The 27,083-nt window shown below is 35.1% G+C and overlaps 1 protein-coding gene across 1 annotated transcript; it reads left to right on the forward strand.

Annotated features, from left to right (window-relative positions):
* The first annotated feature begins 11,071 nt into the window (after window positions 1-11,071).
* Window positions 11,072-13,621, forward strand: HT1 (Protein kinase superfamily protein). The gene is made up of 3 exons (XM_078966455.1): window positions 11,072-11,969; window positions 12,702-13,157; window positions 13,260-13,621. Exons 1-3 carry the CDS (start codon window positions 11,553-11,555, stop codon window positions 13,509-13,511), a joined length of 1,125 nt encoding a protein of 374 aa, XP_078822581.1. The 5' UTR covers window positions 11,072-11,552; the 3' UTR covers window positions 13,512-13,621.
* Window positions 13,622-27,083: the final 13,462 nt, after the last annotated feature.

Here is a 27,083-nt window from a genome sequence, read left to right on the forward strand (position 1 = left end):
AGATCATAAAGCATAAACGATAGCATTACAAGTCATTCAACAATTATATACATATACGGACTTGTAAACAAAACAACTTGATGATTCGTCCGTCTTAAGCTCTTGCGCTACTTCCTGTAATACAAATAAACTGAGTGGGTCAGGCTTGGGAGCCTGGTGAGCATGTAGGGTTTTCAACCCATAATAAATAATTATATTTAATTCAACAATCAACAATAAACCTGATTACCCATTCCCGTTATCCTCACTTTACGTCCCTAAAAATAACATCTATTATAAGGAACCTAATTTAGGATTTTCATCGGGACGGACATTACTGCAGAGGGGCTTCCTCAACAATAAGTGTCCTAAAGGCAACCATGTGGGGGATAGAGTACACCGGTGAACACGTTGTTCACAACACCTACAGGTAATGAGCCTGCTAGTGTTCCACAGGCCCGTCTAGAATAGTCTGTGGTCATCATCCATGCTCTGCTGAATGACTAGAATAACACCAATAACACCGAGACCTCTCATCTGTTTATTACACACCAATTATCTACCCATGTTCTACCCAACATATTAGTAGATAAAAATATACATTTTTATACATTGTTTAAAAACCTGTATAACATGCTTTAATCGATACATATTCCACATAACAGATGAGGTATACACACATAACATGTATTTTATAGAAAATAAATCAGATCTATAAGATAGAAGAGAGTGAATATACATTCACACATATAACAACAAAATATATACACATAACACGTGTTTTATATAAAATACTTCATAATATTGCGTTGGAATGAAAATGACTATACACTCACTTGATCAGAAGATGATCGGGCAGCACTAAGGCTTGCAGAAGTAGTGTCTCTCTGTAGATCTGGAACATCTTCACAAAAACCAGGCTCCTCGCGGGGAGAGCTTCGGCTCGGGAATAACGCTCTTCGGGATCCTCGGGGCTTCGGATCATACTTCGGGGCTCGGGAATATTACCGGGGCTTCGGGGTATAAACGGCACGCAAATCGAGGCAAAAGATGAGAGAAAATGGAAGTGTTTGTAAAAGAAAATCGGCTGTCTTCGCATCCCCTTTTATAGGGCTGAGCCTCGGGGTTATGCTGGGCGTAACTTCGGGGTACGCGGGGCGTATGCCTCGGTTGTCGTCAGCGCTTACGTTATCGGTCCTCTACGTCATTGCATACGACTCCGGAGTACTCGAGTGGTACGCTGGGCGTACTTCGAGTGAGTCAGCTGACTCTTCTTCGGATAATATCGAGATTTAGAATTTAATTTAAATATTAAATATTTAATAAACTTCGAAAATTCATATCTCCCTCATACGAACGCGTAGGTGAGACGACACTGTACAACTTTCGTTTAGACTCCGTCGGCTAATTTTGAATTTATTTTTATTATTTATTTTTAGGAGGCCGGGATAGTAAAATTTCTTTATAAATTCATAACTTCTTTGTCCGACGTCCGTTCTCGCCTAGCTTTTCATCGTTTCGCTACTAACAACGAGATCTTCGATTCTCGTTTAGATTGTTTCGGCTAAAAACCGATCGATCTCAAATCGAGTATTCGGGCTGCATACTGCCACGTCGAACCTTCAGAAAATCATAACTTACTCGTACGAAGTCAGATTTGGGCGTTCTATATATATTCGAAAACCTCGTTTCAACTACTACAACATTATCCAAAGATATCAAGTTTATTTTACACTTCAATTTTGACGTTTATTTTATTCTTAATTAATTACATCACATAATTAAACAATTAAGCACAAAACACATAATACTCAAATAATACATTCTTATTATTTCAAATTGGGGTTACAAAGGTTAACCTAGACTATTACATTGCTAAAAATGGCAAGCGCAGAAACACGGGCGTTACAAAAAACTACTATTTTTATTTTTATTTTTATTATATATATATATATATATATATATATATATATATATATATATATATATATATATATATATATATATATATATATAGCTAGAGTGAAGTAGTCAACTCTGAAATATTTCAAAAAATAAAAAAAAATACTTAATATATATAAGGTAGGTTGAAAACAGTAGTCAACTCTGACGAAAAAGTAGTCAAATTTAACAAAACAGTAGTCAAATTAACAACAAAGTATTCGATTTTAACGAAAAAGTAGTCAAATCAAACCAAATAATTGTTAAAATTTAAACAAAATAGTTGTTAAAGTTATTATATAAACACTCTTTTTTATTCTTTGTATTAAAAAAATAAATAAATTAAGAAAAAAAACAAAAACGTAGTTTTTTAGACAAAATAATAGATAAAACCCCTAAAATAGTTGATATTAAAAAAAACAGTAGTTTTTTAGACAAAATGGTAGATAAACCCCCAAAATAGTAGATAAAAAAAACCGTAACTTTTTCCCACAAAACCGTAGACTACAGTTTGGGAAACGGTAGTTATTAGAGAGAAAACCGTAGATTATGTAATACCTACGGTTTTGTATGTGAAAAATGATTTTTTTATACAAAACGCGAAACAGTAGACGAAATGATGAAACAGTAGACAAATCTCGAAACCTACGGTTTCGTGGGCTATTTTTCGCCATCTACTAATTTTTGGCTAAAAATTGCTATTTACCCCTTAATCTGGCTAGATTAGTAATGGGCCCTTAAGATAAAGGGACATCTAAAGATAATTCTAAATTCTAAATAACTATTTGTGACAACTTTATCTGGGAGGTGAATTTGGGTCAAGTGAACAATTTTAAAATAGGGTTGGTTAAAGGGATATTACATTTTATTATTTGAACATTTTATTATTTGAACATCTATGTTGTTTTTAAGATATTTTTATTTGTTGAAATTATATTGTTGTTTTTTTTTGGAAAAGATATTCTAAATAGTTATCTATAATTTCACTTTTGATAAAAATGTCTATAAAATATCTTAATACTGCACCCTTTTAAAATTTACCCTATTCCTATGTCCTTGCTCCTGGACTCGCCCTTATTGATCATGTAACTATCAGTTTGGTGGGTGTTGAAGATTGTTATTTTCTGGATTGAAATTGTTCCCCTCTCCTGATTTTAATCGTTTGTTCTGTTTTAGTCATTTATGTATTAGTTTATATCTTAATTATATAATTTTATACTCTCGTCTCGATTACCGCTGGAATTTAATTTTATATATTTATAGTCTACTTGCTGTAAAAAAAAAAAAAAACAATTGTGCATCTGTTTTAAAAAAAAAACAAAAAACAAAGGAAAAAAACAAACAAACAAAGGGGCATCTACTTTACCTAGACAAATTGCGTAAATCCCTATAACTTTTGACATGCGACTTGGAAACCCAAGTATTGTGTATTGGACGTACTTTTAGTATTTTGACTAAATTGCCCTTGGACTCCAAAATACTAGGGTTCTTGTGTCTCTAATAAAACTATCATTTATACTTATTACTAATTATTATAATGGTAGATGTCACATTATTACTTACAACTATAACCTTCGTATTTTTAGATTTTTGAATATATATATATATATATATATATATATATATATATATATATATATATATATTATTGTAGAGAGAGGTAGAAGAAGTTAGAAAAAGATATAGAGGGAAAGAAATCTAACGAAGCAACCAAGTATTTGTGTATTGGACATATTTTTAGTATTTGGACTAAATTGCCCTTGGACTTCAAAATAATAAGGTTCTTGTTTTTGTAATAAGACCATTATTTATACCCATCACTTATTCACTATAATGGTGGATTTCACACCATTAGAACACACAAACATTGGTATACCCACCACTATAACCTTCCTATTTTTTGTTTTTAAATATATATTAGGAAGTTAGAAAGAGATAGGGAAAGAAATCTAACGAGGCAACCAAGTATTTGTGTATTGGACATATTTTTAGTATTTGGACTAAATTGCCCTTGGACTTCAAAATACTCTAGGGCTCTTCTCTTTGTAATAATGGAGGTGACACCAGTAACGAGGCAACCAAAAGCAAAGAGAGAGTGAAGGACCGAAGGTTATGGTTTTATACGATTATCCCCTTTGAGCATCTTTTCGTACGGTTTCAGTCCATTGACTTTATGTTAATATTTTATGTTAATATTGCTATTTATCAAGGTTATAATGTTTTTTAAGATATTGATATGGATATCAAAAATCGAATAGGTATTACAATTTACATATTAACCACATAAGTTCAAAAATTACAAAATGATTGTGGTATTCAAAATTTAACAATTTAATCAAAGAGCTAAAAGTCAAAAATCTTAATTTCTGAAATAAACTGATGATCTAAAGTATTTTGAAATTTTCAAACAAATATAAACGTTTGGAATATACAAAGACGAAAAGACAATTTTTAATTTTTTTTTTGAAACGGCAAATATATTAATATGGGAAAGCCTCACTTAGCAAGTAACTAGATGAGGAACCCAAAACAAAAATACATAGGAGTACAATCGATTACAAACCGGTAAACGGGGACACTAACCATTCATCTCAATTGCAAATTACTTTCCTACCCCTGTGTTTACACCAATAAAATACCATAGTTTTGATACTTCCAGTCGTCTGGATCAATGCCCTTCATTATCAAACAAACGTTTGTTCCTGAACCTCCATAGATTCCATAACATTCTATAACATATGATTGTTAGCCGTTTCCTTTTCTTGGAACAGCTACCCCATGCAGAAATAGCCTGAAAAAGATCTCCCGTAGTCCGTAATGAGCTTTGATCAAGCATTACTCCACACTAGCTCATAATATTCTCCCAGATTCTGGATGCAAACGAGCAGTCGATGAGAACATGGTCGACATTCTCCTGATGTCCAATACACGAGCTGCACAATAGAGAATTGACCTTTATACCCCTCGTCTCCAATTCGACAGCAACAGGTATTCTACCTTGTGCAGCCCTCCAGATGAAACATAAAACCTTAATGGGGACTACTTTGCACCACTTAATTGTCGTGGGGCCCAATTAAATGGGTCCTACAAATTGGATCTCAGATTTTCTTAGAAGACCCTATCATTAATGATTTTTAGGTATAAATTTCCATGTATTTATAATATCAGTAGTTTGTATGATTACTAAAAACTATTTATTTTGGAAACTCGTACCTATCATTTAATTACTATCAATTTTTTATTTATTATATATTATATTCTTTTTATAATCAAATAATAATACAACGTGTCAACGTTTTCTATATATTTTAATATTTTTATAAACCAAGAAATAAAAATAAAATGATATTAAATATTTAAATGAAAACTGAGTATTATTAATAGAAAATGTAGTGACGGTACATATATCTAAACCGACCATTGATTCATGTATGTACATAATCATACATCAATCTGAAATGCAAATCTACACATACACACACACACACACCAAAAAATCTCATTCTTCCCACCGCTAGAAGCTGTCGGGAAAATAAAAAGAGAATGAGGAAAAGAAATATGGTGAATCGGCAGTTGGGGTTGTCCGTCGGTGGCGGCGAATGAGTGACTTTCCGTGGTGCGACCAGGCGAAGACACACGCATACACACACACACACCAAAAGAATCCAATTGTTCCACTAGAATTTTATGTACGAATATAATGAAGGGGATCAAAGAATTCAAGAAAAATCAGTTACCGAAGGTGTGACAGTTTGTCTGCCATTTTGTCATCAAAAGCTTGTCCGGTAGAACCGGCGACACGGACAACATGGGGATCAAGCTTCTTGAGCTTATATGGAGCATATACACTGGCAATGCAGTCAATTTTGGTCATATCTTGTAGGATAAATTTCTTCAATACTATCATACCCTTGAACCAGACGGCGGAAACGTCTGAGGGCTCGCGTGATTTTAATTGAATATCATCACAATCGATATACATGAATCATAACATAAATGTCACCATGCATCAATATATTACAATTGGAATTGTTCACATCAAGTACGTTGTTTTAACATTACACATTCATAGAATAAATTGTTTGAGTACATTTAACAACATAACGTCTAACATTACTTCTTCTTACTCTTCCGCTTACCTGTTGCCTGAGAATACAAGTTATTTTGGAAAAACGTCAACATATGAAATGTTGGTGAGTTCATAAGCAATGTTGTGATAAAATGATTTGTGTAGTTTGTAAAACCCAGAAAATCCGATATTTTCTAAGAAGACTTTTGTTTATCAAAGTGTGGAGATCCATAAGTTGATGCATGAATGATTTCAAAAACATATATATGAAGGGTATTTTGTATTATAGTTATTAAATTTCGAACGAGTAGCATTGAATTCCCCGGAAAACCCGATGTTTTCCGATGTTGAAATGTATTCGTGATTACTGATTTTTGTATTGTCTTAACGAATGAATATTGATTAATCCACATTGTATATCGTCCTAATTTTGTCTACTTTGATTTCTCGTAAGCGTTAACGAACGAAGAGAAGGGGAGCATTATGTCCTACTACTATCGTAAGTGCCTTAGGCTGTCGTGGATGCGAAAGACACAATGGTCCAACTCACATTTGATTACTATGACCTTACTAGCTTTTCTAACGAGACACTTTGGCCCATTAGCACATAAAAGTTATTGAAAGTCATTTTATAAAATATTGGGTCATTGAAGGCCCAATAACATATAAGCGTTATCCCTTTGGGCCCAAAGATCATGTTGGTGGACTTGCAAGGCCCAACAAGCATGATTTGAAACTCATAAGCCCAAAGTTTGTAGATTTACTCATTGTAGTCATCACGTATCTATGGAAGTGTTTTAATATATGATTCTTATAATATATTAATAAATCATAATTAATCCTTCTCTCCGTAATTGATCCTACATATTGCTATGGTGAAGGCAACCCAAAAGGCCCATGCTCATAATCGGGTCAAGTACATACCAAAATAGTTATGGAATTAGACACTAATCCAACAAATAGTCGTGTTGAAACACGTCATCGTGCCATTGTCACCAACCCACCATCTCATTATGAACGTCCAAACTAGGTTAATGGGTTGATTCGTTAACCCAAAACCTCCAGAGCTAAAAAGCTTATGTCTGATCCTTTCAAAGATTCTAAGGGATAAAGTTTCCAACTCTATCCATTTGAACATCTCAACAAGCCAACATCTACAACCCTAACTCTAAAATGGTCATTCCAAATGCATAGACTTCAAGGAAATACCATGTAACCACTTTTTCTTCCTTTTTAATGGTCTAGAGGTTGAATAATGTAACCAAAGGTTTTGGAGTTCACCAAACTCTAAGAAAATGAAGGATATGGGACCAAAATGACCATAAATTTATTATAACTTATATTCAAGGAAAATAAACACCAAGATTGAGACTTTATACCTCCCAATAGTCTAGAAGATGATTTAAGATAGAAAGGCTAGGTGATGCAAATGACACCACCTTCTTCAAAAGAGCACCAAAAGACCAAATAAGCTCTAATAATAGATTAGAAGAGATAAGAGAGGCTCAAAGCTGTGAAAGGGATGTTACGGTTGCTCCCAAGTGGCTCTAAATATGATGGAGTCTGAGAAAATTGACCTAAAATACGAAACCAGTCCCTAAAATACAGAGAAAACCTTAAATTTATAGGCTTCTGCTGCATAGCCACCACGTCGTGATGGCTTTCTCACCACACCATGGTGATGAGCTTTATCTTAATTCTTCCTAACTTTGAAAAATCATAACTTCTTTGTTTCAAATCCGTTTTTAGTGATCTTTATTTTTGTGTTAGTGTATTAACAAGCCCCAAAGTTCTATCCACTTACTTTTAGCTTAATGTATACCGAACTTAATTCATCAATTCATGCAAAGAGTCTAAAATATAAGTTTTTCCATTTTACCCTTTTTGGCTCCAAAGCACAATTTATTCCCTTGAAGCTCAAGATCTTTATTTGATCGAATTATGGTTTGCTATCCCGAAGTTACAAACATCCCCAAACTAGGTATTAGTATATGAAGTCTCTAGCTTGGCATGTTGAAGATGCACTGGTTTCAAAGTTCAGTTTCATGGGCTGCAAGAATAAAGATATAGTTGGTGTAGTTTCCATAGACCTTCTCAAATATGAACTCAATCTCTCCATTCTTTCGAACAACATCTTTTTGGTTTCATTTTACTAAGTGATATGTTAATCCATCCTATTCAGTAGATATATGATTTCATTGTTTGAGACCATAACCAGTATTTCTTGGGTTGTCACTCATGGATATTAGACTGATGAAGACGTAGAAATAGTTCTTATGGGGATATAGACACTTCTCCTTTCTGGATTACAACAGGAGGTGGTGGTAGATTTTGACCAGCAGAAATGGATGGAACAATACTAGAAGTGGATTTTGGTAAAGTATATATTTGTAGTGTAAAAAGGTGTAAGTGATTAAAAATCTCAGAAAAAGCTTTGTGAATAATCTCAAGAAAAAATATAATAACACCACTTATCTCATGGATGGCGCCAAATTGTTTTGGTCTAAAATTGATAAACTAATTATTAACCAAATTAGTAAGTGTGGTGTGATGTTAAAATAAAATGTTAAATTGTGAAATGCTAAAGATATTAAAATATGTCAAAGATCTTGGTCGTGCCCAAGATCCTAGGAAGAAAACTATGATATTCAGAAAACCGTTTAATAATGTTGACTTGTTTTGAAATATAAATAAGTGTGTTTGTAATAATTGTGAGAAAAATAGTGTTAAAGTGGTGCATTTGGTGAATTTATAGAATAAGTCTTAATTTATTCAAAAATGTGTCAAAATACCACAAAATATCTTGGTGTTTTAGTAAGATTGTGATTATAAAACCAAGAAAACAAGCAAGTGAATGTGTAAGAATGTTGTAATCGATCAAATAACAGTAAGCATTAAATGTAAGAGCACATGAATATATGAGGAAAATCATTAATCCTTTTGGATCTCCGACATAAAACCTCAGGATGTGATTAAATCACATGCCTTCAAACTTAAATTAATAAAAATGTGATTACAAGTACTAACTGATCAGTTAGTGTGATTGAGCTTAAGAATAATTAGAGAGAATGTTAGAGTAGAAGCAATAACATTTGTGTGAGTGCTGGATTAGCTATGGTTTTATACATGTGTATATTAACAAACATTCCTAAATTCTAAGGATCTTCCTTGATCCATGCTTGACCCGGTATTCTCAAAGGACTTCAACGTTTATTAATCTTTGTCAACATGTTTCTAACGTGGTCTATTTTTTTCTAGTCAAGTATGTGATCCCTGCATGAAACATTACAAGAAATACAAAGGCGTACCCAAAATATTGACTAAATCTAAGATCTTAGGCGACCCGGGATGTTAATATAAGTTCAAGATGTTAAAAATGGAAAGATAAATTTCTACCCATGACAATTAAGTCCGTTAATCTGAGAAGACATTTATTTGTTCATCCATGCTGCCTATATTTTAAAGGGACATCTAACTCATTTTTTGTAAGTACCCCATTTAACTTGTAGTTTTTGGGTGCAAGATTTAACAATATTATGTGTATACTGTAAGCAAAAACATAATTATTTCAAATTAACATACCTTTTTCCAATATGTGGTCTTATATTCTTCCCGGGTGTATATGGATAATGGATACCATATTCAAAAACAACTTCATCTGATTCCTCGTCCATTTTCTTTTCTCTATGTCTCTCACTATCAGAATGCCCATCCTCTTGATTTGCTTCTTCGTTGTTTTCTGTATGATCAATAATGGCAGAAATCATAGAGAAACTAATATATCATTTTGCACCTGATATTGAAGTATATCCTCCTTGCTCTTGGTCACTGTCATCCAATTCTTCATTCACCACAAATGTCGGGTCCCCTTTGTCACTTTCTGTACCCGGACCACTTTCTTCAAATTCTATGTTGCAATACTCTCAAATGTCACTGGAATGAAGCATTGAATATGTGTAACAAGTACTTTCAACCATTAACCAACATGTGAGAGATTGACAATTTTAACAAAGTTAACGAACTTTTACATTTCCCCCATGACTTGAACAATGTTGCGTAGTCGATCGAACGGTGTTAATGGTTACATTTACACATGCATTTGATGAATGCTACTTAGTTACTAATTCAACGAGGGTCTGGTTACACTTCCTTGGTTTTATGCTCCATGTATGAATCATTGTTCCACATCAATGATGGTTAAATGAAAAAAAAAAAAAAAACAGGCATGTCAAGTGGTTACTAGGCAACCGATTATTTGGTCAATATTGGATAAAATTGGAAGATGTAATATTCGATTTAGAACAAAAAATAATAGTTTTAAAAATAAAAAAAAAAAATAAATAAAAAAACAGTAACTTTTGTACTAAGTTACACTATAATTGGTCCTGTGTACAAAACTCCCTATAGTTAGATTTTAGTGAATTTAGAAGCACTAACGTATTATCAAGTGAAAATGAAATCCCCAAATGACTTGATCTATGAATGCGACTTGACACACTCAAAAGCCAAGGGCAAAAGCATTGAATGATAACAAGAGGAAAAAGAAGAGTCGTAGAGAAATTTCTCTTATCTTTTTGGCGACTCTTTTTACCTTTTCTATGAACCAGGAATTCACGAGACTCTCACTCCATCCTCTTGAAAAAATACATACTTTTCTTGACCATCATGATAATCTACTCATAAAGTTACATGGGCATCCCACAAACAAAAGTCATCTCTTTAATCTTCCTTCGATTAAAACTTTTGAACCTCTAATCCTATAAAAAACAACGGTGATATTGTAGTTTATCTGTAACGTATATACCTGATGACTCACTGACTAATACTAATCATGACGTTTAACATAAGACGTACGTGTAGGCTTGCTTGAGAAAGCTCGATGGGTCTTTGTCTGTTAATATACTTGCAATTTTTGTGGGACCTGCAAAAGAAAATGAATGTATAAATTAAGAAACGGAGCCGACGTGACGAGTCTTTCCAAGGTTAGAAACAGTTAAGAGCATTATAAGATGTTTGTACGTTACAACCATGAATGCATTTATAAAGTCCCGTTTAAGTTATGTGTGATATTTCTTTTTCCGGACTATAAACCCTACAAAACCCTTGTGAATATTTCCTTTTCCTTTTACCTATATATTCATTAGGGTTTCATGAGCTCTTCTCCTTTTCCTTTATTGCAGGTACTTTTCTGAAAACAATGTTCCTTTTGTTAAATGGGAAAAGAAAGCATCATTTTATAGGCTTCTTCTCCCTCTTATTCAAGTTTTGATGATGGTTTCTCCCTTCATCTTTCATTGTTTTGGTCCATCGATGAAAATCCATCTCATCTCCACATTTTTGTGCAATACCCATGTCTTCGTTTTTGAATTTCACCATGCATTCCCTCAAAATTCAATCCACATCCCCACTTGATCACACAGAACGACCCCTTATTTGCTTTTCTTAATTTTATTGTTCATGAGAAAAGTCATTGTAATCACGAATCAGGTTCGTTTTTAGCCTACTCCAACTAGTTTGGGACGAAAAGACTTGTTTTGTTTTTTCTTTTGTTTTTCTTTTTGCAATGGGTATTTCTTGTTTCAATCCTTTTAGATTCAAGAAAAAGGAGAAACCCATTTCATACCCATCTTCTTCATCAAAATCCCCATGGAAAACTGAGATGGAAAACATGGAGAGAAAAAGATTTGACAGTCTTGAATCATGGTCAATGATTTTGGATTCGGAAAACGTGGAGACATGGGAAGTGGCTAAGGAAGATCAAGAAGAATGGACAGCTGATCTTTCACAGCTATTCATTGGCAATAAGTTTGCTTCTGGTGCTCATAGTAGGATTTACAGAGGGATTTACAAGCAAAGAGCTGTGGCTGTGAAAATGGTGAGGATCCCAACTCATAAAGAAGAAACAAGAATCATGCTTGAACAACAGTTCAAATCAGAAGTTTCTTTGCTTTCTAGACTCTATCATCCCAACATAGTGCAGGTAAATACTTTAGGCTGGTTTTCCAAATCTTCTATAACCCTAACTGAGTTGTTTACAATTTACAATCATTCTCTAACAAGTTTGAAACATCGATGCTATATTATGGTTCAATGTTCACACCGAACAATGATCCGTGTTTTTTAAAACAGTATATGTACACGTGCAAATCCACAAACGTAATTAAGTTAAAAGACACAAACCCATGAAATTAACCATATCGAGTTCGAATACCCTAGTTTGGTTCGGTTTATAGATACCCGACTAATTAGTTTGTTTCACACAAATTAAAATTGATGGTTATGTATGTTCGTGACTATAGGAGTCTAATCCAATTAAATTGTCCACATATATATATATATATATATATATATATATATATATATATATATATATATATATATATATATATATATATATATATATATATATATATATATTTGACTATATATATCATTTTTAGAGTCACGGGTTTGAACATATTTATCTCGTTATATCTATGAAAGAATCAAAATAAAGGATTTAAACCATGGAAGTATGTTTATCTTGCAAAGATTGAAACTTTATTATTTCAATTAAACGAATAACAAGTATTTGAAAGAATTGAAGAACGTTATATATAAAATACATACTTCATTTCATCCCTTAATTAATACTAGTTATGAATGTCGTTAAGTTGGTGATCTCCAAAGTTTTGTGTGCAGCTTGTAACGATTGCCCGTTCTTTCTCTACAGTTCATCGCAGCTTGTAAAAAGCCTCCAGTATATTGTATCATAATGGAGTACATGTCACAAGGGACACTAAGGATGTACTTAAACAAGAAAGAACCATACTCGCTCTCAACGGAGACTGTATTGAGGCTTGCTCTAGACATATCAAGAGGAATGGAGTACCTTCATTCTCAAGGGGTAGTTCATCGAGACCTAAAGTCAAACAACCTGCTCCTTAACGACGAAATGAGAGTGAAGGTGGCTGATTTTGGGACCTCATGCCTTGAGACACAAACACAAGAATCAAAAGGAAATATGGGGACTTATCGATGGATGGCTCCTGAAATGGTGAAGGAGAAAGCTTATACTCGAAAAGTTGATGTATATAGCTTTGGGATCGTATTATGGGAGCTCATAACTGCTTTGCTCCCGTTTCAAGGGATGACTCCTGTACAAGCTGCATTTGCAGTAGCCGAAAAGGTTAGCCTTATATATACCACAACAACAAATTAAATCTTCGTCTTGTTTTTGGAAGAATTGATCACTTTCTTGCTCTTTTTGATTTGGGCATGCATTTGACAGAATGAACGACCACCACTCCCTGCAAGCTGCCAACCGGCCCTTGCACACCTGATCAAGCGATGTTGGGCAGCAGAACCATCAAAGCGACCAGATTTCACAGAGATCGTTCAGGCTTTGGAGAAATACGATGAATGTGTGAGGGAAGGGCTTCCACTCACTCTTCACTCCGGACTCATCACCAAAAACATGATACTGGATCGTTTGAAATGTTGTGTGGCTATGAGCTCAAATTCGATACCTGTACATGCTTAAGTCGTTTTTTTTTTCCTTCGGTTCAATTCTATTTCGAAATACTAATTTAATTATAAGTAGGCAACATTATTTTTTATGATTGGTATATATTTAAAAGTTCATGCTTGACTTTTGTGACTCTTTTATTTTTGGTGAGTTAATGAATATATTAATACGATACAATATATAACTAATTGTGAGACTCGTGTATAAAATGTATTAATTTAAAAAAAAAATTAAATAGGAAGGTCAAAATATTTAAAAACTTTGAATTTATAAGAAAATAAGAAAAATAATGAATTATTATAATAGAAATGTTTTTTCTCTTTAAAATTTAAATAAATAAAATAAATTAATAAACTTTAATATTAAGAATTTTGAAATTAAAAGGTAACTTCATTAATAAAGATGATATTCATTTATTACTATATTTATTGTAATTATTATATTAAAATATCATGTGAAATTTAATAAAATAGAAAAACTCATAAAATAGATTAGAGGGTTTGAAATGTTTCATTAAATTTGAATGTACCCATACATGCTAACATTACTAGAAAAAAGTGTCGTTATCGACGGATTTCCTACCTTTATACACACCACTAACCACTATATTGGTGGGTGTCACATCATCATTATCACTAAACCTTTGAGATACCTACCACTAGGGGTGGCAATAGATGACACGACACGATAAAAATACACGACACGAAAGGAAATTGGGACAAAACTAAAATTCAAATTCGTGTTTGTGTCAAGTGTAAAAATGTAACATCTGGATTTCCAGGTATATTATTTTAATCATTTATTTTTGAGTTTTGTGGAAGGACTCAGCGAGTTGACACTTAGACTCGTCGAGTAGGATCGCGAGTTCTTGATTAGATTAATGACCGGACTCGACGAGTCGATTTGTGGACTCGACGAGTCCACGCTGTAAAGTGAAACCCTAATCCCCGGGCTTGGGAGCCTATTTAAGGACCCTTATGGCCTTTATTTGTGGCCACCTTGTTCCAGAGAAACCCTAGAGAGCAGAGATAGTGAGTTTGAGGGCAAGAGGAGGCTATTTCTTCATCTTTTGTGTGGTTTTGCTAGAGAAAGAAGAGAGGATCCATCTAGGTCGTGAAGGGAGCTTGGATTGGAGCTAATCACCGTGAGATATTGTCTTTGGATGTAAAATTCTTTCCATTTCATGTTCATATGGTGGGTTTCATAGTTTTAGGGTTTTTCCTTATGATTTTATGAGATCTAGTGAGCATAAGGTCCCCTTAGTATGAATAACATCAATCTGGACCAGGAGAGGTCCCTAGAGACATTATCTTCCAGCTTTTTGCAAGCAAGTAAGGAATTGGAGACTAGGTTGCCATTTCTAGTATTATTTCTCCATTTGAGGCTTGATATGGGTTGTATGCACGTAAAGGTTGCACCTTTACGTGACTTTTGAGTGTTTAAAGGTTAGATATACGAATTGGCTAAGCAGGTATGACCTTATGAGGTTGTTTGAGCAAGTCCATGGAGGAAACTAGTCGAGTTCATATGGGGACTCGACGAGTCGGACTGGGTTGCCCCAGGGTCTGACTCCAGTGATGACCCGGTGAGTTGAGGGGTGACTCAGCGAGTCGAGTGAGGACCAGGGGAAGAGGACATGCATGGACTCGCCGAGTCACACGAGTACACTCGGCGAGTCTGGTCAATGTTTGACCGTTGACTTTTGTTGACTTTTAGGGTCTGGTCAACTTTAGGGTCTTTGAGCCATGAAAGGGGTAAAATGGTCTTTTACCCTCCTGAGAGTGATAAGAGAGGAAATGGTCTAGCCTTGGGAAATGTATTGATGTAGAGTGTTTATTTTGTATGATAGGCGGAGGCTAGACCCGATTTCACAGAGTTCGAGATTACCGAGTTACCCGAGGTGAGTCTTCTCACTATACGTTACCTAGAGTGGTATTTATGTGTTGACTGGAGGGTCTTATGTGCTATGTGATATATGTATGTTATATGATTGTATAGACCGGACCAGAGGGTCCAACGATACAGACCGGACCAGAGGGTCCAACAATACAGACCGAGCCGAAAGGCCCAACGAGCTATGACCAGACCAGAGGGTCTAACGAGCTACTGGACTGGAGGGTCCCGCTGAGACACATCGACCGAAGGGTCGTACTGTAGTCTCGAGAGGCGTAAGTGTTGTATGCGGTATATTGGGGAACTCACTAAGCAATTATGCTTACCGTTGTTGTGTTATGTGTTTCAGGTACTAGTGACGACCATGGGAAGGTGCCGGTGTGACCCGTACACACACAGTCAGAGGATTTCAGTTATGATCTTGGGATATGTTTTATTTGATAACAAGTGTTGAACATGTAAAATTGGAAAATAAAAAATTGTTTTGAAAATTTACGTTGTTACAAAAAAAACACGACGTCGTGTCGTGTCGTGTTTGTGTTCAAAATTCGACACGAAATTGACGCGATTTAGCATTTGTATATCGTGTTATATATTATTAAGTATTAATTAAATAAACTAATTTTATTTTAATTTATCTTTGTCGTGTTGTGTCATGTTTATCGTTTTTTAATTGGTCCGTATTCGTGTTAGTTAAAAAAAACACAACATCGTGTCATGCTGTGTTCGTGTTACTTAAAAGATTGTCGTGTCGTGTCTTGTCAAACAAAAATACGACACGATGGCCCGATTCGCTACCCCTACCTACCACTACCATTCTACCATACCATTCCACCTAATTTTTTTTAATTAAATTTAACAAAAATATATATACAAAATCTAAATACAAAAAAAACATATATTTTTTAAAATTGTTTTTAATTCAATTAAAAGACATTACATAATTTTAAAAAAATCAACTAAAATAAAATAGGAAAAAAAAACATTAAAATGCACGCACAAAAACAAATTAAACTAGTTTCTAAAACCCATTTTTTTAATTATCTCACCATGGAGTCTCCTTAAAATTTTGCCAAGCTTTGAGGTGTTTAAACGATCTATGGTTTATTTCTTTATATTGATGTATGACCACAACAACCAGATTGTCTTCGTGTGCGTTGTTTATAACATAGTTATAAAATCCGTCGAACTCGCGACATGTTACCCTCATAAAGCGAAACTTAGAACATATTGCATCCAGATTACGACTATGCCACCCATTAAATTATGGAAAACGTTTCCAACTATAGCCTAAAAATCTGTGGAAGTTCGACTATCTGAGTCTTCCGAAACCATCACCCATGCCAGTGCTAACTTATCTTCTTCCTCTTCCAACCAGCTCTGCATTTTGAGAGCCATGGTTTTTGAAAGTGAATAAAGGTAGAGAGAAAATGTGTGAAAGAGAATGCTTTGAGTGTATAGGTTGTTAAATTGATGTGTTCATATATAGGTAATGTTTTTAGATTAAAAAAAATTACCATTGAGCCAAATTCAAGACATCATTATCATTCCCTAAATATCTAAGACCAAAATCCAAGTCTTCATGAGGAATCCTAAAATGGTAATATATTACTCGGGGTACAGAGTAACCTAGCTCTAGCATCATTGCGTCTAGTTCATAAACTGAGAACTCATCAATGTCTACTAAATCAATATATCGCACTTCACCTTTAACATATTTTGTGTTTGGAAGCTTGGTAAAATTTCCACCATGGTGTAGCTTTATGGTGAACATTGTTGGTACACGCTCTACAAGATACAAAAAACATGAAGAAAAAAATTATCAAATGTTTTTATTTTTGGCTCTGTTCTTCAGATCATCAAGAAACCCAAGAAAATTTCGTAAACAGAGGATAAGTGAAACTTACCATATTCATTTGTGATGTCATACGTCTCGCCTTTTAGCCTAATCGCCCACATTACGAACACCATTGACAGTAGAAAAGCAAAAACAAGTAAACACCTTGGAGCAAATCTTGATTAGGGTTTTTGCGTTTGCGTTCAAAATGAATGACGAAGAAGATGGAAGTGGAAGAGATAACTAAAATATTTTTTGTGTAATATGGCGCTAAGACAGAGAGTAACAAGTGAGTTTATTTCAGTAATTGTAAAAATGGTCCCTCAAGTAAAAATACATTTATGCCCTCGTGTGCAATGCACGTGAGGGGTTTAACGGCCACAAACAAACGGAAGTTAACTGCAGGGACTTGTTCCACAAACAAACCTCTCAATAAGGACCAAAAATCCAATTTTTAAAAGGTTTAGACCATATCCACAAAAAATGCCAAACCACATGGACCATTTTTGTATTTTTGTCCCGGGATGGTGTGCAAAAAAAAAAATCCATGGCCACATAGACAACGATGGCCTTCGTCGAAGGTATACCAGACGACCATAGTTTATTGCTCCCCTTTTATCTTTGGTCTTCTTTCTTTCAAGTGAACTATTTAATTTTGACTATTAGTTCCTGTATCACTTTTATATCCATTATTTTGACCTCTGGTTGATTAAATAAATGTGAACTATTTAATTTTGACTATTACCTCCTCAATAGAGTCAAACAGGTCATGCATTATAATGTTATATCTCCTAGATCCATAGATGTTGTTTTCAAAAGAATTAGTTTTGTCATCTAGAAATGGCTAGCGAAACAACTTGTTGTCCGTTTGCCTTCCATCGATATGTATTGAACTATATTTGATTTCAATCAATTACACAAAAAAATGGAGAAAAAAAAAACTAGTACTTTTTTTTTTTTTAACTTTTTTCAAAAATAAGCAAAATTTAAGCATTTTCCATCAAATAACCACCAAATTTATACCCCATTTTGACACACTCAAACAACACCATTTTTCAGCATTTTGTTGTAGGGACCTTCATTTTGCAACCTTTTTCGTTGTCAATTTTCTTCAATGCAGCTTTCATCTTCTCATGTTTCTTTGGTCAGTGTGTGTTCTATATCACAGCAGGTATTCACTAGAGCCTGATCATGAGCTCATTGTCGAATATAGAGGGGCAGTTAGATTTTGGACCAATTGAAGTAGGAACAGAAAGACATTTTGAGTATTAAAGAGACTTTTAAATGGAATAGTTAATTAGTAGACTAAATGACTGCTTTGGTGTGAACGTTTAAATTGGACTAGATTGTCCATGTGTATTTACTTAATATGTTTCAGAACTTCCAGGAGTAGGAACCACCCAAATTAGCAGCAACTCATTCCCACTTAAACACATGACATTTTCTCGAGACTTCCACAAGGATTCGTAGTTTGCTAATGATGTGCACGAAAGTACCCATTAATTTTAATATTTTCAACCTAACAAACTTAGACTAACTATGCACTTATAGGCATTGTACCTAGTCAGATTATAGTATAGCTTAGGTAAGTCGGGTGTCGATCACAGAGAACGGTGGATTAATTTAATATATTTGATTATAGGTTACAAGTCACACGAAAAGAATAAAAGAAATAGTTTAATAAATCTCAAACTAATAATTAATTAACAACTCTCGATAAACTAATAGGAAAACAAATCTCTTCAGGTACTTTGGTTTAGACAAGTTACACCTTAAAAACATAGACAATTGCATACACAAAGTCATTTATTCATGTTCACCGATTCCTAAAATGATTAGATTCGCGTTCACTATAACTAATCCTTTAGCAAACAAGTCAATTCAAACAGTGATCAATTGGTTAAACTAACATGCTTCCTAGTGTTCAGTTCGTATCAAGCAAGACTTGCAAATATAGTTAATCAAATTAGACATTCAATTAACCTCTTGTTGATGGTCATCAAACAAGGCTCACACATTAACTTACTTATTCCCAAGTTAATCCTAGTTTCACATTCGTTATTCCTAGACTCATAATCTCGATGGTCATCAAAATCATAAGAGACAAGCAATCAAGCATATGTTCATACAACTCAATTCACTTAACAATTAACAGCAAATAAATATCATTAATACGTAAGGATCTTTTAACAAGCTTGGCAAGATAAATTAAACACAAACAAACTATCCAATATAGCAATTAGTCTAATAATCAAAGCTTCATTCAATCATAAACACAAAGTAAAAGGTTTTTACACCCAAGTCAGAAACTAAATACAGAATAGTAACACAATGGAATGCTAAACATGGTCACATTAACAGCCCATATGATTACCGACATGTATCCACTCTCCAACCCTTCCGATCTCCGCTCCCGTTAGCTTAACGGCCTTACGGCCGCCTTCTAGACCCTCAAAACGGCTTAACAGAAGTTAATTATCGACTAAATTAGGTTATAAGTCGAATCCCCTCTCCTGGTTAGCTGAAAATCGACTTTTATAACCTTTGTAGCCGACTTAAGTACGCGGGGCGTACTAAGGATCACGACGCAATTAAACTTATCCGAGGCCAACCAGTACGCGGGGCGTACTGTGATTTTGGGCACTACACTTAGCGTACAAGTGTATTACGTTGGGCGTAAATGGTCCTCCAACATTTTTCTTTCTTTTAGCTTCTAAGCCCGGTTTCCGCTTCAGTCTTTTCTTTTGTTCCTTATTGACAACGAATAGCTGCAAAACATAATTCAAAGTATTATGAGTAGTTTTTAGTTCTAAAAGAGAATAATAAAGGCTAAAATATTAAGATAAAGTGCATATATATATATATATATATATATATATATATATATATATATAAATACACATATCAAAATACCCCACACTTAGCCTTTGCTTGCCCCCAAGCAAATTTACTTTTATTTTACCAATATTGACTAAACAATCCATTTAAAACTCAGCCATTATGCCAAGACCACAACGCATGCATTTGTGTCTAAAATTTTCCTAAAGTACCCCCCCCCCCCCATACTTTAAATACTCACAATCTTCATAAACACTTGCCCACTTTTTCCGAACAATGCTCATTTTATGCAACCCTCCAAATCCATCCGCAGAAAATCTCCTAACCTCAAGGTATTTTTAGTTGAGCAACCTAAGCATACATTATCTAGAATTCCAATTTATGATACCACTATGGAGCTTTTTAGGAATTCTTCACTTTTTTGATAATTTGATCTTTGATTACTTTCAAATTCACCACCTTATTTGATTTGATTTCTGGTATCTTCAACTTTTTGAATTTCTTAGAATTTTGATCTTTTGATCTTCACTTTATTTGCTCCAAAATTCATCAAACTTTACTCGTAATTCTCTCATTTTTTTTACATGTACCTCTCTTTTTTCACTCAGAACCTACATGCTTAAGCAGAGGCGCTCAACCTCAACCTTTGTTGGTTAATGATAATAATTTTCCTGGATACATTTCAGGTTTAGGCTACTAAATATATTGCATCCTTCAAACCGAGCGGGGTTATGTTTTTGTTCCATGATTTCACTAAAATAAGGGAAGCCACAAATGCACTATAACGTATATTGGCTCAACTAAACATTTGAGTTTCCATCGCATCATTTCATACAATATTAGCAAAATTTTAAATTATCACTAGATTTTTCTAAATTAAGCTATTATTTCAAGTTTTTAAAAATTTTAAATTTCCCTAAATCTAGCAATTTCCAACTATTATTTCATTTTTATAATTTACTTTTACCGACCCCCTACCCCACACTTATTTCATACAATGCCCTCATTGTATGTTAAAACAAATTAAGAACATAAAAAGGGAGAAAAAGGAACAGACTCCCCTGGGTAGTTGTGGCGAGATCGAATGGGGCTGCTACAGGTTGCTTCAAATATTGTTGAAAGACTGGAACTGGAACTGCTGCTTCTGAATTTGCCGAAAAATAAAATCAAGACCGTCGTCTTCAAAAATGTGGTGCAAAATATTGCAAACAAATGCAATGTATAATAACCATGACGTGGGAAAGTGTCGACCACGTCGTCTCGTCATGAATGACATCCTCTTCTCGTGATGAAAAATCCCCCACAACATAGGAAAGTGTCAACCATGTCGTGGCAGTCGGGATGATACTTCTTCCTCGCGTCGAAATACAACTCTAATAAATATGCGCCTCACACTTATGACAAATTGTGGGTCATGACTATAATCTTTGAACTCTCATACGACTCTCTCTAGCAACAATCGAACCTAGCTGCTGAACTTACTGCCAGCTTTCTAAGAGCGAAAATTCTGCAGAGATCTAAACAACCAAAGAGCATCAACATGGAAAACAAAAGTAAAACAAACTAAATTAAAGATTAATTACACACCAAATAAAAATACTAAACTAAACTAAAAATAACACAAATAAAAATAAAAATAAAAAGGATAAATAAATCACTCATCATCTCCATCATCATGCTGCTGTGTCCCAGAAGTACCGGCCCTATCATATCGTGACTGGAATGGTGGTGGATAGGGAACCGAATACTGAAACCCTTGGTGGGCAAAGAATGCGTTCAATGCATTCCCTTGCCACTGCTGTTGCCTATCCACATGTGCAACATACTCACTAAGGTTCTGGACCCTCATTTCAAGACGATCAATGCCTTGAGCTAGGTAGCGCATATCAATCTCCGGCTCAGGTCCATGCTGCGCTCCCCGAGGAGCAGGTCTACGCCGCTGGACCCGTCTTGGCGGTGGCTCGGCGGCACCCTCCTCATCCGCCACATCATCTGCTCGTACTCTCAAGACACCATCTCCACCTCGCTCTAATACACGCATCGACTCTAACAGCTGAAGACTCATCGGCCTCATGTCGTGGAACACCATCGATCTCGTGATCTCACGCGTCAGCAACTGATATGATCGGGCTAAACGCGTGATAAAATGCCCTCCGCAAATCGGGTTGTCCCCCCGAAGTCCCCTGGCCCTCCGTCCCAAATATACAGCTAAAGCAACTGGAAGGTTCAGGTGCCTCCCTGGAGTAACAAGTGCCCATAGGAAATACAAGTTCGTCGAAGACACTCTCTCACTATTCTTGTGATGCGTGAGAGACATAGAAATTAACCGGTGCAACATTCGGTATGTAGTAGGCCGAATCATCCCCCCCCCCCCCCCCCCCCGTGCGGTAGATGGTGTATAAACTCCTCCCGTAATCTCTGCACAAAAAGTGTTCTCGTTATAGTCTTCTGGCCGGTCCGTGAGACAATCAGCAAGGAATGCTGGGAAGTGGACACTCCGCGTCTGTTCGGCTGTGTAAATACCCACTCGAGTCGCAAGCTCTATCACGCTGCATTCCCGGCTCACTCCCCCAGTCTTAAGGCAACGGTTGTCCTATCATCGGGTGCCTTCCTAGGATCATAGGAAACTGTAGCGTAAAACGCCAGCAAAAATTCCCGATAAACAGGCTCCTGGATCCGGAATAAACGTGCCCATCCCTGACACACGAACAAGTCCACACCACTCGCGTCCGAGTGTGTGTATTGCAAAAATCCCTGGATCAATGCAGCTAGTCCAGTCCGGGTAGCCAATTCCCAATCGAATGATGGTGCTATATCGATTTCCATGGTGAGAAGCAAGCTCAAATTGGCGACATATCGTGCCCGGGTTGCATCATTCAGAGTTTGCGGGAATTGTAGGAAACGGTGATCAGTCACATCCTTGGGTGGGTTGGTCCTTTGCGTTCTTTGGGCCATAATCTATACAAATAAACATAAACACAAAACCAAACAAAATATAACAGCATTAATAAATTTTTAAACCAAAAAAAATAATGTTGGGTATGGTCTGTACGCTGGGCGTACATCCAACGTACTATTTTTATCTACTAATATGTTGGGTAGAACATGGGTAGATAGTTGGTGTGTAATAAACAGATGAGAGGCCTCGGTGTTGTTGTTGTTGACCTAGTTATTCAGCGGAGTATGGATAACGACCACAGACTCCTTCTAGACAGTCTCGTGGAACGCTAACAGTTTCATAACCTGTAGGTGTTGTGAACGATGTGTTCACCGGTGTACTCTATCCCCCTCATGGTTGCCTTTAGGATATCTATTGTTGAGGAAAGCCCTTAGCAGTAATGTCCGTCCCGATGAAAATCCTAGATTAGGTCCCTTGAGATAGATGTTGTTTTAGGGACGTAAAGTGAGGATAACGGGAATGGGTAATCGGGATAGTGATTGGTTGGTGGAATTAAATATAATTTATTTATTGTGGGTTGAAAACCCAATATGCTCACCAGGCTCCCAAGCCTAACCCACTCAGTTTTATTTGTATTACAGGAAGTGGTGCAAGGGCGTAAGATGGATGAATCATCGAGTTGTTTTGTTTACAAGTCTGTATATGTATATATTTGTTGAATGACTTGTAATGTTATCGTTTATGCTTTATGGTCTGTATCGGAACATGACACCCCGAGTTTTAAATATATAATGAAAATGCATCTCTTGATGAAATGCTTTGATACATATTATTTTATCATGTTTTGTTTTGGGAACAAATTCCGCAACACTTTTAAATCAAAAGGATTTACTCTGAAATTATTTAGGAAGCATAAATGAAATCAGTCTTTTCTGGCCGTGATTTTGGGGATGTCACAGGTTAGACTCGTATCAACGACTGTAAAGTTGAATAAAAGCTTTCCGAGACTCGGGGCACGAGGTTGAAGGTAACAAATCCTCTTCTTCTTCTTCTAATTTCATTTGAATTTCTCTATTTTCCTCGTCAATTTCGAGAATATGTGGGTATGAAGCGACTTTGTTTAAAACATTTGTAACCGAATCCATGTATGTTTCACCTTTGATTAATCTTCTTGAGAATTTCTTGATTCCATGCATTAAGAAGACCAAATTGTGTTTTCCGTTTGCAGTGTAGTTGTATCCGTTTGGTAGTTCTAAATGCCAGTTGTCTGCAACCAAAAACATTACAACATCAAAATATCAAAATATGATGTTTTTTTTTCAAGATTGTATTTACAAAGATACCAAATTGCTTTGTTTTTGGAAGATATTTCTATCAAGTTGGCCCTTAACCCTAGACACTAAATTTTATGAAATTAAATTGGCCCTTAACCCTAAACACCAAATTTTTGAGCACCTCCTTCAGAGACTCAGGCTAACGCTTTGTTCAGAAAAAATTTGACCTTTCAGGTTTACCTTTTTTATTTTATTTTATTTTTTTAAAGTTTATGCATTTTGATCTCATGTCGTTACAAATGCTTGTTTTAAAAGCTTGTTATTCCATTTTTCTTCAAACCAGAGAAGGAATTTCAAGACAAATGTCAGGCTCATATTATTCCCAATGTTCCTCTATTTGTTACTTGTAGCACTACAACATTTAGTGAACATTGAACTGGATAAACACTCTTTAAAATGTGGTTGCACTTGTATTGATCAAGATTGTGATGGTGAATGTAAGAGAGTGTGTGGGATTGAATACTTAGATTTGGACCAAGTGGGTACCTGTTCCATTCCTAGTCCACCTGAATGGCCTCCATTATTACAAGTACCAGCTCCACAGTATCGAGCAGTGAGAAGTGATCATTTGCTTTCATTTGGAGATTTGCCTAATGACTCTTGCACAAGTACAGGTTCCTGCCCTACAACTGTACTTATTACTGGAAATAACCAATCCCTTGGAGAGAGTATGTTGACTCTATCTCTTGCATACCCTTATTCATGTCAATGTTCTATATATACATTCTGATCAATATAAATTTCTGCTGATGTATATTAATTTGATAGATTTAGCTAGAAATATGTTCCCAGGTTCATCCAATTTTAACTCATCCAATGGTCTGGCTGATGTTGTATTGGTTAGTTACTACCTATCATCACATCTTGCAAGCACAGTCATTCATATGTACGTAATGAATATTATATTAAGAATTTATGATTTCTTTGGAACATATCAGCGGTCAACTTCGGAGACTCCGGTATCCAACATTCTTGAACCTGCTTTCTTCTCGAGTCTTCCAATCTACTATGTGCAATCTGTAAGTCCCCAAAATTGCTTGTGTATCAATCAGATCCAATTGATAGTGCGGAATCACAATCAATTGGATGATTTCAGATCAATATAGATGAGAATGAGAAGAAGAAGATGATGAATCTAATGATGTATTCAATATGAATTATGCTCCTTACAATAGATTCTCTCTCACACACACTTCTTCTCTTTAACTTTCTCTCTCTACAAGATGCTCTCTTCTACACTCAACCGTACACTCCCACATGCACTCCTCTATTTATATGGACCTCTAGCCATACACATGTGTACAGCCGCACACCCTGTTTACGTAGAGAAAATCTATTGTAAGGAGCATAATTCATATTGAATACATCATTAGATTCATCATCTTCTTCTTCTCATTCTCTTCTATATTGATCTGACATCATCCAATTGATTGGGATTCCGCACCATCAATTGGATCTGATTGATACACAAGCAATTTTGGGGACTTACAATTGGTATCAGAGCTTGGTTGTATCAATCAATTTTATCAGATATGGAGCTTATTTGATCTTATTTTGAAAAGAGAATAGCGTTTTTGGATAGATCTTGCAAAAATAAGGGGGGTTATTTCTTTGCATTTTTCATAAAAACGAGTTTTTGATCGAGTTTTAGAGCAAAAAAGGGTGAAAAACGTTATTTTTTTCGCGAATCTGTTAAAGGTGTGCGGCCCGATTGAAGGTGTGCTTGCGGGTCAGTGAGTGTGGCTCGGGAGTGTGTGGTCGGCTCGGTGTGCGGCTCGGTCTCACCTCACAAGCAGCAATCTCGCATAGCGGAAAAAAAAAACGAGTTTGAAGGTGCTACAGATTGAACCCTGGACCTTCAGGTCATTGACAAGCACGCCTTACCAACTCAGCTAAGCTGACTGTTGGTTTTCAATTTCCGTTTTTATCCTTTATACACATAGCAGCAAACAGAAAATAATCAAAAGCGAAACCGAGGGCTGCAAGAATCAAACCTGGATGCTTTGGTTCAAAAACCAAACGCCCTTTTCCAGCTGATCTAAGTTGCTAGATAGAAAAATCCTTCGAAATTTAATTCAAAACAAGTTCTTCTGGATTCAACTTTCGAAATCTCACAATTTCAACCCAAAAATCAATTTTTTTTCTCTATTTTCAACCCAATTTTTTTTAGTTATTAGTTTTTTATTTTATTTTTATTTTTGACCTTAAAATTTTTGACTTTGACTTTTAAAGGTTAACCTTTGACTTTAAATTTTGACTTTCTCGTTTGACTTTTAATTTTTCAAATTTGGCTTTTTGGTTTGACTTTTAAAATTTGAATTTTAAGGTTGACTTTCTTGGTTTTTAAGTCAAAGGGCAATTATAAATATAAAAAATATTAATAATAAAAAATTAAAAAATTAAAACAAAACTATATATATATATATATATATATATATATATAAATGATGAGTTCCACATCAATTCCGGTAAATGAAGTTTTATGTACTCCATCTTGTAAAGCTACGATTAAATTTCTTCGCGAACAAATTGATTTGCTAAAAAGGGAAAATGAGGACCTCAAATACGAAGGATATACTATTAGGAAAGGACAGAAACTGTTAAAAGCTCAATTAGAAACCAAAATCAAGGATTTCTGAAAACTCCAAGAAGATTACAGCAACAAGTGTGAAAATTATGATCACATTAAGAAAAAACTTGTTGTTGTAACTGAAGAACTTGACGCTTTGAAAATAAAGTGTGGAAAAATAGATGTTAGTTTCAAAAATTATACTGCATCAAGTAAT

Source organism: Lactuca saligna, chromosome 7 (genome assembly GCF_052625555.1).
Source record: "Lactuca saligna cultivar CGN05327 chromosome 7, ASM5262555v1, whole genome shotgun sequence".
NCBI lineage: Eukaryota > Viridiplantae > Streptophyta > Magnoliopsida > Asterales > Asteraceae > Lactuca > Lactuca saligna.